Here is a 14,649-nt window from a genome sequence, read left to right on the forward strand (position 1 = left end):
GGTCTCTTTAGATTCTAGCTTCATAGAATAAGGACCATAACAGTATATATCATGGTGGTTTAAATTATACAAAACATATAAAATACACAACAATGCTACAAAATTGCTAGCTGTTTTTAATTTTACTTAGCACTAGGATTAAAGTTCATAGTAGCAGGGTTTTTACTGGATCTCTTTTATTGGAACAATGCCTGCCACAAAGTACTCAATATAGCACTGTTGGCTAAATGAATATCCAGTTAAGTAGCAGGACCAGTTTAGCTCACATACTATGAATCCAGAGTCCAGATTTTCTTAAACACAATGGTTGAAAAAAACTGTTCCATGGAGTTCAAGTTCTGAGAGTAAATGACTTAAGGCAGTGGGTATGGGAGGGTGGGGAGAGAAGAAACCTAAATCAGAATCCTAAGAAAAACTTACATTTTTAAGGAATATGAAGGGAAAGAAATGAGACTGGGGGGAAAAAGAGAGGAAGAAAGGGTTGTAGTAAAGGATCTCAGGTAATTATTAATTATTCATTTCTCTTTTTAACATTATACCTTCTTCAAATAGAAAGTACATATTTTAACTCTAATACTGGTTCTATTAAAAACTTCATGAATGCTCATCATAAAAACTTCAAATGTTACAGAAAGGAAGAAAATGGCAAATTCAAGTCTCTATTTTCAATTCCCAGAAATAACCATTGCTATTTTGACAGAACAAAAATAGTAACTGATTACTGGTTTAAATTTATATTCCTTAATTACTAGAAATGTTGGGTATCTTTCCATATGTGAATTATCTGCCTTTATTTTTTTCTTTAAGCTGTGAATTTATGTTCTTTGCCTGTTCTTGTTTTTTTTTCCACATTGTTTCTCTTTTTGTTTTTGAATTACAGGAGCTATTTTATATGAAGTAAAACAACTAATTTTAGTTCCCTGTAAATTAGAAATAGTTTAATAGCTTATAGTTACATTCATTTGAATATCTTCTTACAATATTAAATTTCTTCTCCTTCAATTACAGGTTATTCTGATATAATTAGGTTTTATATATCTCAAATATTATGACAGCATTGTTCATTAAATCTTTTATTTAATAAAGGGTAGCTAGTGTGGATAAGCCAAAATCATTTCTATTATCTCAGAATGTAAAAAATGTACTGCTGGAATATGGGTATATCCAATGTGCCAAGAAGCAATCAGGCTGAAAGCCAAAGGGAATCCATCAAGCTCTCTGGTCTCCTTGCCAGTCTTTTGGGCATCTGGTCTCAAACCATAATAAACACCTTTGCGCTGCCCTAAGGAAAGGACAGAAACATCCAGGGTTCTCTGTACTCTCTGGAAATGTATGCCACAATATGGGGGAAGAGAAGAGCTTTCAAAGGGCCTCTAGAGAGGTTTAGCAAGATGGAGGCTGAGTGAAGACTCAGGACTTGCCCCCTTCAGATACTAAATTGATGTCAAACAAAGCTTAACTCCTCCTGAGGGAACAACAGATGACCACAGCTCACAATAGGAACATCACCAGCAGAAAGTAGTAGGAAAAACTTTCAATGACTTTGTTTAGAGTGATGATGGGGCAATACAATCTGTAAGAGGAAGGAATGGCTACTGTTCAGAGCCCCCTATAACTTCTGACTAGTGCTTATGCCATTACTGGGGCTCCTGATACCTAGTACTACACTGGATAAGGGGGTGTGCAAGTAGGCACTCAGGACAGATGATGCACTGTTCCAGAGCTGCAGGGGTGGGGCCACAGAGTTAGGACATTGGTTTGAGTCTGATGCTTGCAATATATTCAATTCAGCTGTAGCCTGAACTGGCGAGAGCACAGGGGTATCCTTACAGAAAAGGCTGTTACTTTTAAGTACAGCTGAGATACCCAAAGCACCTGCCACCCCTCACCCCTGAGCTAAATTCAAAACAAAGAAGATCCAACAAACTAGTGCTCAAACACCTACCAATAACAGAAGCAAACTCCCCAGAATAAGGCTCTGTGCTAGAAAAGTGAACTATTCCCTGTCCTGTGACACTGTGTCAACTACAACCCCTGCTTAGCACTGCATCTAGTGTTCAAAAATAGCCTAGAGTGGAAACTGACACTAATAAGACCAGGAGCTGGCCCAGAGGAGGAGATCACTATGGTTTCCTACACAACTCTGGCACCTTCAACACAGTAGGAATTTTGAATTCTGAATTTATTGGAGGTGATCCATTAGTACCTTACTGTCACTTTCTTCTTTCACACCTACTCTCCTTCACAGTCCACAGATTACTTCAACAGGTATAAAGACAACAGTCTGAAAACTATCCTTACTGAAATCCGTAAGAAGTTAAAAATGAGATGAAAACTTATCACAAGTGCAAGAACCAAAAAAACTTGAAAGGAGCCCCAATTCAGCAGAGCTGTGAAGCATGACAAAAGGGTGGGTTTAGGGCAACAGTTCTGGCAAGGCTAATGGAACTAAAAAAAAAAAAAAAAGAAAAAAAAAAGCCAGAGACTGTAAAATGCCAACATAATACAGGAAAATATGAGGTAGCTAGAATCAGAAATAATGGGGCCAAGGAACACTACAGCTGATTTTAAAAACAGAACTGAGGGCTTCAATAACAGACAAACAGAAGCCATGGAGAGAATTAACGAGCTTAAACATGCAATTTTGGAGAACACACAAATTGAACAACACAGAGAATAAACACCTTCAAAAATGAAATTAGTGTAAGAGTCTTCTGGGACAACTTAAAAAGAGTTAACATCTATATCATGGGGTAGCAAAAAGAGAAGAGAAAGGCACATAAAATTTAAAGAAAATAATCCCTAAAAACCATCTTAATCTGGGAAACAAACAAGACATTGTGATCCAAAAGGCCCGAAATAATTGTCAGACAGATACACACCAAGACACTATGATAAACTTATTAAGAACTTATGACAGAGTATTAAAAACATCAAGAGAAAAAAGGTATAACCTATGAAGAAATACCAATTGAACAATCAGCAGACTTTTCAGTAGAAACATTGTAAGCAAGGAGGGAGTGGGAAAGGAGAATTTTAAAGTACTTAAAAAAAAAAAGGACTACTAGCCCAGAATCCTTTACCGAGCAACATTAACATTCAAGACAGAAGGAAGAATAAGGAGAAGTTTTTACTGAAAAGTTTTTACTGGAAAGCAAAACTTAAAATTCACACCAAATTGCACATGAAAGACATTCTAAAGGGATTATTATAAATATATATAAATTATTATAAATATTCTAAAGGGAGTATTATACAATGAATACTGAGGGAACAGATATCTATAATCACAAAATATGGAGGCAGAGGAGGAAAGTAGCAACGTGGGCCATCAGAGACCATACTGACAATACACCACACAAATAGCCCATGATATACTAACCTCAGGTGAACCCTCAAAACAAAAAATAGAAGTGACATATAAGACAACGGAAATGGAACTTAAAGAAAATATAACAGGAAGCCCTCAAAAAATAACAAGACAAACCAAATAGCAATGAGCACTTATGTCTCATAGTCACCTTAAATATAAATGGCCTGAACACACCAATCAAAAGATGCAGACTACCTGAATTAATCTGAAAACAAAGTCCAACATTCCGCTGTTTACAAGAAACTCACCTTACCAATAAAGACAAATACAGAGAGTTAAAGCTTGGAATACAATTAGACAGAAAAATGGCAACCAAAAAAAAAGGAAATCAGAAACAGCTATACTTATATCTAATAAAATAGATTTCCAATTAAGAAAGGTAATGAGATAGAGAAGGGATGCTGTATTATGATTAAGATTGTAATAAAGTAAGGGACACTTATAAATATATATGCACCAAATGATAGAGTACCTAGATACATAAGGCAGTAACGATTTAACAGAGATGCTGGTAACAACATTTAATACTAGGTGACTTTAATACCCCACTTAAAAATGTGGACAGATCAACAAGACAAAGCAGAGGTTTAAATAGCTCTAATAAGGAAATAATAGTTTTAAATAAGGAATTAGACCAAATAGTTCTACCCTAAAACCACTACTTACACACTTTTCTCCAGTGAATATGAAACATTTTCAAGAATAGACCATATCTGGTACACAAGTCAACTGTCAATAAAACTACAAAGATCAAAATTGTACTTAATACTTTCTCTGACCATAATACCATAAAAATAGAAATCAACTATAAAGAAAAAAGAAGAAACTATGAGTGCATGGAGACTAAACAACACATTACTCACTAGCAGTTGGGTAACAGGAATGAAAAAATCCTTGAGATGAACAATAAATGATGATACAAACCACCAAAATCTATGGGATGCAGCAAAAGTGGTATTAAGAGGGAAGAGAATTGCAATACAGGCCCACAGTAAGAAGAAAAATCCCAAATAAACTAACATTACACCTAAAGCAACCTGAAAAGGAGAAACAAATACCCAAATTAGTAAAAGTAAATAACAAAAAGAAGAGATAACTGAAATAGAGATCAAAAAGACTATACCCAAAAAAAGGTCAATGCAATCAAGAGCTGATTCTTTGAGAAGATAAAAAAGGCAAATCTCTAGTTAGGTTAAATAAATGAGAAAGAAATATTAATAAACAGAATCACAATCACACGAAAAAGAAACCACCACAGATAGGGCAAAAATACATAATGCAAAATGATTATAGAAATTACTATGAACAACTACAGGCCAATCAATTTGACAGTCTTTAAGAAATAGATAAATTTCTACATTAATATAGTCTACCAATATTACTAACCCAGGCAGAAAAAGATCAAATGAATAAGCTGATAATAAGCATGGAAACGGAAACAGTGAAAAAAAATCTCCCCCCAACCCCCAAAAAAAAAATCCAGGACCAGATGCCATAACATAAATTTTATCAAACTTTTAAAGAAAAACTAATGCTCATCTTGCTCAACTTGTTTTTAAAAATGCAAGAAGGCATACCCAAATATGTTTTATGATGCTAACATTGCCTTAATAGCAAAAACAGGCAAAGACAGTACAAGAAAATGATAGACCAACATCCCTAGATAGACATCAATGCACAACTTCTCAACAAAATAGTAGCACACATCAAATTCTACAGTATACCACAAGAATTATATACCACGATCAAGAGGGATGTAGCCCATGGATGCCAGGATGACTTACTATATATAAATCAACATAACACATCATATCAATAAGATAAAAAAATCAAGTGATAATATAAATAAGATGCAGAGAAAGCATTTGATAAGATTCAGTACACATTTATGATAACGCGAAACAAGATGGGAATAGAAAGAACCTACACCTCAATATAATAAAGTTGACAAATCACAAACCTACAGCCAATATAATACTAAATAGTGACAAAGTGAAAGCTATTCCTTTAAGATCAGGATCAAGACAAGGATGCCCATTGTCATCACTTCTGTTTAATTTAGTACTAAAGGTTGGCCAAAGCTATCAGGCAAATAAGGAAATAAAGGGAATCCAAGTTGGAAGATAAGTGAAACTATCACTATACACAGATGACATTATATATAGAAAATCCTAAAGATTCCAAGTTATTGAAATAATAAATGCATAGAGCAGTGGCAAGTTACTGGCATGTTGGCAAAACCAACATGCAAAAATCCATAGCCTTTTTATATACCAATAACAAAAAAGAAAATAACTATAATTGCTTCAAACAGAATGACATACCTCCACATCAACCTAAAAAGTAGGTAACAGGCCTAAACAATTAAAACTACAAGATGTTATTTAAGGATTTAGATAACAACACAAGGAGATGGAAGATAGCCAATGTTCATCAATGGACTCAATATGAACAAAATGACTATCTTGCCTAAAAGGACACACAAATTTAACATAATCCCCTTCAAAATTCCAGCTATATTTTTCAAAGAAACTTAATGAAAAAAGATTGAAATTTATATGTAATCACAAAAGGCCTCAAACTGCAAAGAGAAATGGAGGTATCAAGTTACCTCACTTCAAACTTTACTATAAAGCAACAGTATTAAAAACAATATGGCATTGACACAAAAACAGACACATGGATCAATGGAATAGAATCAGAAGTTCAGAAATAAATCTACATGCATATCAGTACCTAATCTATGAAAAAAGCAGCTATGACCATAACATGGTAGACAGATGGTCTCTTCAATAAATGGTGTTGGTAAAATTAAAAAGTTATACATAAGAGAGTAAAGCGGATTACCCACTTGGGTATATATTCCACAGAATATGAAACCATCTACAGAAAAACCTGTATGTTTCACAATGTTCACAGCAGCAGTATTTACAATAGTTAGGACATGTCAGCAGCCTAGATGTCCACTGATGGACAATTTGACCAAGAAGATTACATAGCTATAAATAAGGATGCAAGAAGCTGTTTTCAACAAAATGGAGGGAATTTGAGAGAATTATGTACTGCAAAATGATAAAAACAAACACTGAACATTTATAAAGCAAAAATTGATAAGGTAAAAATACTTTTAAAACCTAGTGGACATCAGTAAGTATACTTAAGGCTCTGAGGCTAAGAGAGAGACAGTTGGGAAAGGAACAAGGAGATATAAGGGATAATGATGGGAGGCAAAGGGGAATGAAGTTTAAAAAAGAAAAATGAAAATTGGAATGTTGAGGATAATAACACTCAAGTTTCCCACTGTCAGAGAATAGAGTTTATAAATGTGGAAGGGTGAAAGCTAGAACTAACTCTGTAGTAATAGATTTGAATGTAGCATATCAAGTGTGGTTCATACGGTTCACCATATAGGTAGATAAATCTAGAAGTAAATATTATGTGAAGGGGGGGCTCTAATTATGATACAGCTTATGTGACGAGAAATGGGAGAAATTACGAATTAACAGTTTGCATAAAATATAAGGCAAGGAAGATAATCTGTCTAACTGCTTGAAGCCATCACATTTATAATTTTTTTTCTTCACTGAATATATAACATTAAAAATAACCTTAAATTTTGTTTAATATACACAAAGCTGTTCAAAACACTAAGGTGTCTACTATTCATTACATAATCGGAAAAAAATGAAATAGCATTTCATTTCCAAAAGAGGTCAAGACATACTTTTATCTATGTTTTAAAGCAGATCATTCAGTAAAATAAGGTCATTATTCCAGAACCAGCTTTAAGAGGGACTGATTCATCTTCTAAAACGATAAACTGAGCCAAAGTGAAGAGGCTGATGATCTCACAAGCTCATACAGGAGAACGTTCAGTAGTAGGATAATTCAGTAGTGGGCTATAACTACTAACTAGATCCAAGAATCTAATATTTCACTTGTGTCACAAATATGCATGGTCCATTCCCCTGTCACCTGTGGAAATCAAATGAACTTCCCAGTACAAAAGGAAATTCTGCAGAGTTTACTCTGAGAGCTGTCAGTAAACATCATGGCCAAGCCAAGACAGAACTCCCTTCTGAACAAAAGCCTTAACAAAGGTTTACCAGCTAAACCACACCCACCCCTTCTCTCCTCTATAGCCTCTGTCTTATAGCTACTATACCCAACTGGCATCAATCAGTGGAGGAGAGGAAAGATTATGTTTGTATGACAGTGAAGTAAAGATGGTTTTGAAACAAATGTTGAGAGATGAGAAGAATGCAGATCCTGCCTAAGACTACCACCCTAGTAAATGTGGATACGACCGGACAGTTTAGGGGGTAAAAAGTACCTTAGCAGAGAACTGGTACTCATTAAGAAAAGAGAGAGAAAATGATTCGTGAAGAAAGGGAGTTTATATCACAAATTAAAGCAAAGCATGTATGTCTATTTTTACATTCCTATTGCCTAGTTAAATCCTACTTATGCCTTAAGAGTCAATTTAGCAGTCATGCCGTAAGAGTTTTCCCTGTTCTTTACATCCCCCAAATCTTGACTTAGTACTGTACTAAAAGGTGTCACCATAGCATTTATATTGTCTTGTACTGATAGTATATATTGCCTTCTGTTAGAATTCCTTTTTTTGAGGTATAATTCACACCATAAAATTCAAACTTTTGAGGTGTATACTTTAACGTTTTTTAATATATTTACAAAGATGAGGAATCATCACCAATATTTAATTGCAGAACGTTTTAATCACTCCCCCAAAAAACCCCATACCTGTTAGCAGTCATTCTCCATTCACCCTTCCTTCCAGTCCATGACAACCACAGATCTACTTTCTGTTTTTATGGATTTCCCTATTTTGGACATTTTATATAAATAGAACAATACAATGTGTAGTCTTCTGAATCTAGCGTCTTTCACTTAGCTTAACTTTTCAAGAAGTATCCACATTATAACATGGCTAAATAAAATTCCACTGTATTTGAACAAACAAATAAAGCAAACCAACCACATTAAGCTGCACTGTCAGGCACTGACATCACACTACTTGCCTGTGTTAAGATGTAACTCCTTCGCGCCTCTTCTATGTCAACTAAACTGGCATTTATATAATCATTTTCAGCGTTTTGCAGTTTAACACGACTGTGATCATCTGAAATAGAGAATGATAAACTGTAACTGTCATTCAGACTTATTCCTAAAAATTTAATATTAATACGGTAGGTATAAAATTATAGATAAAAGCAAAACAAAAAATAAGCAGAGAAGAGTTGAGTTAAATCCTAAATTAGTCCCTCATTTTTGTAATATTAAGTAAACAAATATAATTCATAAGGGCTTTTTTGGGTTTTTTTTTTTTTTTCAGATTAGCTATTGTAATTTGAAAAATTGGCAAAGAGTAAAACACAGTAAATAAAAGGAATAAAACTAAGCTTTCTAAAAATAAAAGGATCATTCAGTTTTTGGTGCCGAAGAACTGGTAAGTCTATCTCAAATAAATGAGACTAGATTTCCACAGTAACTATATTTCACCCTCTTTACCTCAGCAGACATGCATTCAAATATATTTAAATTTTTAGCATTTACTGTGTATTTAAAAATATTTAAAAAATTTAAGGATAGCTGGAATATTCCAATTCTTTAAAAGACAACTAAAGATGCTTTCATTACTTAGATTGCATTATAGTTTTTAAAAGTACAATCTCATAGACTTAGAATTTATGTTAATTTAATGTGGGGTACAAAACTTTACCTTTGCCATTTTTTCTTAAAGGTTCAGCACAGAACTTTATTATTCAAAAAGTGGTTCTGGAATTATAACACTGCTTCAAACTCATTTTACCTTAACTTCTTATTGTATTAGAACAAAACAAGAGAATAGTTTTAAATACACCTTATAGCGTTTTGATGGGAAGAGAAAGAAGCATTACACAGGAAAGTACTTGTATAAAAACAACAGAATTTGGGCCTCCCCGGTGGCGCAGCGGTTGAGCGCTGGGTTGCGAGGCTGCCCGCGGCCTCTGCGGCGCCAGTTCGATCCCCGGCTGCTCCCCGGCCACCAGAGGAGGGTCTCACATGGCGCGCAGACCTCTCCTGCCACCCGCTGCTCCCCTCAGCAGTGTGCTTCGGTCCTTCTGCCTGCTCTGCTCCCCGCTCTGGCTCTGGTGAATTCTCTCACCCTCCCGCGCTTCTGACTGTACCCAGTGCATGTATAAACGAACAAGCAAACAAACAAATAAATAAATAAATAAAACATGCCTCTATTAAAAAAAAAAAAAAAAAAAAAACAGAATTAACATTAGTGCAGAATCCTAAGTATACAACTATCAGAATTAAAAATTAAGAACACTTTGTATTGATTAGTCTTTTTCCTGGTCTCTTATTTAGGTTTTCTAAATTCCTGCTATGAGTGAGACCATCCGGTATTTTTCTTTTTCTTTCTGACTTATTTCACTGAGCATGATCCCTTCTAGCTCCATCCATGTTGCTGCAAACTGCGTGTGTTTATCTTTTTTGATTGCTGAGTAATATTCCATTGTGTATATGAACCACATCTTCTTGATCCAGTCATCTATTTTTGGGTATTTGGGTTGCTTCCATACTTTGCTATTGTAAATAGTGCTGCTATAAACATAGGGGTGCAGGTGCCCTTTGGAATTAATGTTTCTGTGTCATTTGGGTAAATACCTAGGAGTGGAATTGCTGGATCATATGGAAGCTCTGTGTTTAGTAGTTCAAGAAATCTCCACACAGCTCTCCATAGTGGTTGGACCAGTTTGCACTCCCACCAGCAGTGCAGGAGAGTTCCCTTTTCTCCACAACCTCACCACTAATCAATACAAAGTAAAAGTCAAAATCAACAAGCAACTATAAACCAGAGATGCACTGGGGAGGGGGAGGTATGGAGGGAGAGGCATGGAAAGGAAGGACTAGAGTCAAAATAAGGGGGGGGGGGGTTTACAATTGTATGGGGAATATAACCAAAATGAAAATGCATACATTGTGCAAAGATGAAAAAAGATGTAAGAATTATATAAAATAAAATATTTAAATTAAAAAAATAAAATTAAAAAAAGAATTTAATGGATAATTTTTAATAAACCTTTCTTGATTCATAAAAAAAAAATTAAGAACACATTAGATGTTTAATTCCAGAGCATATGTTTGATTACAAGCTGCTCCCATCAAGGAAAATCTATACTAAATATTCATTTCTCCTCACTTTTAAACTAAAAACTGGGGAGAAAATAAAGTTTACATTAACTCTATATGAAAGAAAATGTTAAAGGGCTTTAGTTTCACACTTCGGTTTATCTGAGATTTTTCTGCTGGACCACACCCAAGACCTCTGTAAATATTACATGTCATTTGCCAAAAGGAAAAACTAAGATCTTGTTATAGTAAATCAGTTATACTAGTGTTCTCGGAAAGATGATGTCAGCAAGCATTTTTTTTAAACAGTCACTTTTTTTTTTTAACACTTTAATCACCCTTTAACTGTTGTATGAGACAGTATAAAAAGGTCAGCTACCTAATTTACAAAATAAGACCATTGATCTCCTAGATAATACAAATCAGGAAAATGATAAATGCTTTTAGAACGCTACACAATCCCTAAAGTTCAAGTTCCAATAAAATAATACCAAATGGATGTATTTCCTTAGGTTCATCATATCTGCTGCACAACTGAAACAGTAATTTGGCCAGCACAAAGTAGGAATCCATAAAGACTGTGACGGTCCCTCTAGAGTGCCATTTCAGATCCTTCCACAGCTATGGAGGTTCTGCAGTTTATTTTAAAAACAGTATCTGACATCCTACCTTTAGGGCACTGAACTATAATTCATAACGTTTAGCCTCCAATTTTAATAAGAACACCAGGTGTCACTCCAACACATTAAAAAACACCAGACTGCACATGGATTAAGTATAGATCCATTAATGCCTCAAGCTGTGGCTTCTGAGCAACACAGAACAGGGCACTACTACAAAAGCACCAGGAGTCCAACAGAACCTGGCCCCAGGCAGTAGCCTTGCTTCCCACTGTCCTTTACTTAAACCAGTCAGTAAAAGCAAAGGAACACTGAATTTTCTCAGAAAAAAAATTTTTTTTTTAAATTTTGCTAGCTAGTAAGGCTAAAATATGGAGGTAGTTCAGTGCCAGGTTTTGGCACAAAAAACAAAACAAAACAAAACAAAAACCACAAAACCCCAAAAATTTAAAAGGAGCTACTGTTTGGGAAAGTATAGTTATTTAGAACAGGCTACAAATGTTGACTGAATTTGTATTTTCCCCTAAGGACTTTTATAAAAAACAAAACTCTCAAACCTACATTACCAGATACTCAGATCTTCTATTAAGATTATATTAATTAAACTTCCCTCTACCTCTCCTCAAATAGTATGCTGAGTAAATCACTTTTTGATTCAGAAGAGAATCTGCGCAGAAAAAAACATTTCCTGAGTTAAATAAAACATACCACTTTAAAACTATCTACAAACATAATGTACACATTTCAAGAAGTGAAACTATTAAAGACAATTTATGCGAAATTGTGACATTGTGATTTATAGTCTCTCGCAATAAGGGACAAAGCTTTTTCTCTAGTTAAGAATCACTTTTTAATGTAGTTTAAAATACCTGAGAGAGTAGACAACCTTTACAATATGGTAGTCAAATCTTTCCTTTTCCTGCCCTGTTACTAATAGTCAGCTACAAATCTGTAAATTGTTCATTTCAAACCAAACTTCTGACTTCTGAAGAAGGAAAAAAAAGTTACAGATTTTCCTGTCCCACAGTTTATTCTGTGTGGTAACCTCTGAAATAAAAGAGCATCATAACCTTTGGGCTATAAATAAATCCCAAAGCCCAAGAACTCTATCATCTTTTTTTTTTAAGATTTATTTATTTATGCATATAAGAACTGGGGTACAGGCCAGAAGTGTGGGGGCTGAGAGGATTCACTAGAAACAGAAATGGGGCACAGAACAGGCAGAATGACTGAAACACACTGCTGAGGGGAGCAGCAGACGAGTCAGGTGAGGTCTGCTGCACCATGTGGGTTGCTCCCTGGCGGGCCGGGGAGTGGCTGCAGTGGCTGCAAAACAGCTTCATAGGTTGCTTTTCCCCCCTTGCGCCACCAGGGAGGCCCTCTATCATCTTTCTAAGTACATGGTTATCTTCCTCTTCCTATTTTTCATCCCCCAACCACCACCATGGTCTTTTTAAGGATCTAACAATGGGAGAGAAATGAAACTACAGAAATCAAACTGTATTGCGTGAGATACCACAAAACTACCAAACCACACTTCACAGGAAATCTTATTTGTTAACATATAATAATATCAATAGCAAAACTATCAAGAATTATGCTGCTATGGGGTATGATCTGGTCTTAATTCTTGTCATCAAGTGAATGAAGAAATACAATACCCAAATAGAACTGTGATTTATAAGTTGGATAAAAATCAAGTAAGCTTCTAATGAAGATTCCCTCCGCCTTGCACCCTCAAACAGTATGTTTTCTGAGAAATGGTTTCATCTGTCAAGAAATGACTAGCTCTAGCTGTGGCCAGAGCTGACAATACAGATTAGCTTCCTCTTTCAATGCTGTCATAATGAAGTTTTTTTAAAACGCCCTTCCCCTAACCCCCACTGGTTACCTAATTTACCATTATTATAAAGACATCTTTTGGAAAGCCTTTCAGATCAAATAGGAAGGAAAATTCACATCATAACCATCCTCAATAGGTTACACCAACGCAGAGTTCAAAAAGAATTTATAAACTGGGCAAGATGACTATCACAATAGCATTAACAGACTTTCTCCTTTCATTCTCCTATACAAAATTTTCAAATACTGATATCCATGCTTTTTGTGATGCTTGACTGCCAAAAAGGCCAAGCACTTTACAGATATATAAAATATCTGAAGCACAAGTATTAAGAATTTTCTCTCGGAAATCAAAGAATGAGTCCAAGGCAAATCTAGAACTAAAACCCGTCACCATAACTATTTCCATACTAATAAGAAACACAAACCTTAATAATATAGAGTATTAACATTTCAATTGTTTGTTTTACCAAAAAAAAAAAATCTATTCAACAAATGGTTTCTCACTGACAATATAACCAACTACAACCACTATATTGGATTACTTAGTGTTTATTACATGTCAGATCCTATCAATATATGAAAGAACTTACTGGATTTCTTCTCTCAATCCTTAAACCATATGAAATTAATATTATAATGTGTTCATTTTACTGACACTTAGGGAAGTCAAGTTATTAGCTTAAGAGAACCTACTAAAGAAGCACGAGAGGAGATTCATATCCAGGCTTGTTGGATTTTAGAGACTATGTATTTCTATAGCACATTGTCTCCGATCCATCCACACTGCCACCTTTACCATCCTTCCCACCTTAAATTCTTCCTGACATTGACTTTCACACAGTTCTGCAAACTTAGGTACGATTTCCACCTTCATTTCTGTCTAAAACCTCACTTCCTTGAATATCTGACCAACCCTATGACTAAGTGTCTCTAAACAGTCTGCCTCTTTGATGGAACCCTCACCACGATGGTCTCTACCATCACGTATTTATCTTCAGTCAACAAACATATTTTTGGAGGCAAGCAATTGGGACAAAAAAAAACAAAGCATTACTTGTCTAAAGTTTTTAAAAAGAAGAAAAATCTATTAAATACTAAATGAAAGGAATCTGCTAGTGACTACAGACAGCAGTCATGGACAGGGGGAGAGGGAATATCCAGGTACAACTCTCCCTGAGTCATGTAACTCTCATCTCAATTGGTGCCACAAGTACCTAACTCTCAGTATTATATTCTATTGCTTTAAGAGTTTGGGAAGCAAGCTGACCAGATGATGCTACCTATGTATCTATCAGGATGAGCAGGCTTTGCTACGCTGGTGAAAAGGAAAGGTGAAATGTTAGAAGAAAGAGCAAACATAGAAATGAATAAAAGGGAATGGCATATTATGAAGGACTGCAAATTCAGAAAAACTGAAGAGCTGAGTTCGTGAGCAAGAAATCCCAAAATATGCTGAAGGTAGACTCAAAGCTCTTTAAAGGACTGACACAAGCACAATCTCAAGAAAATGACCACCAGCAGTGTAGACAATGGACTGGATCAAGCAAGCAAGCAACTAAAATACACGAACACACTAATAGTGTAATCAAGAGATGATGAGTTCTGAACCAAGCAGTAGCTTGGCTGAGGCTAAGCATGTTATTTTGAAAACATCCAGTAGGTTTAACT

General features: G+C 35.2%; 1 protein-coding gene across 3 annotated transcripts in view; it reads right to left on the minus strand.

The window, feature by feature from the left end:
* The window catches only part of PTPN2 (protein tyrosine phosphatase non-receptor type 2), a 94,734-nt gene that overhangs the window by 48,287 nt on the left and 31,798 nt on the right, over positions 1-14,649 (minus strand). For all 3 annotated transcript variants that reach the window (XM_037508879.1, XM_054694228.1, XM_037508878.2), the window contains exon 3: positions 8,416-8,516. In XM_037508879.1, coding sequence (XP_037364776.1) covers positions 8,416-8,516 — 101 coding nt within the window. The remainder of the gene's footprint in view (positions 1-8,415; positions 8,517-14,649) is intronic.

This window comes from Talpa occidentalis, unplaced genomic scaffold (assembly GCF_014898055.3).
Source record: "Talpa occidentalis isolate TD23 unplaced genomic scaffold, MPIMG_talOcc4v2.1 talOcc4.13, whole genome shotgun sequence".
NCBI classification, from domain to species: Eukaryota; Metazoa; Chordata; class Mammalia; order Eulipotyphla; family Talpidae; genus Talpa; species Talpa occidentalis.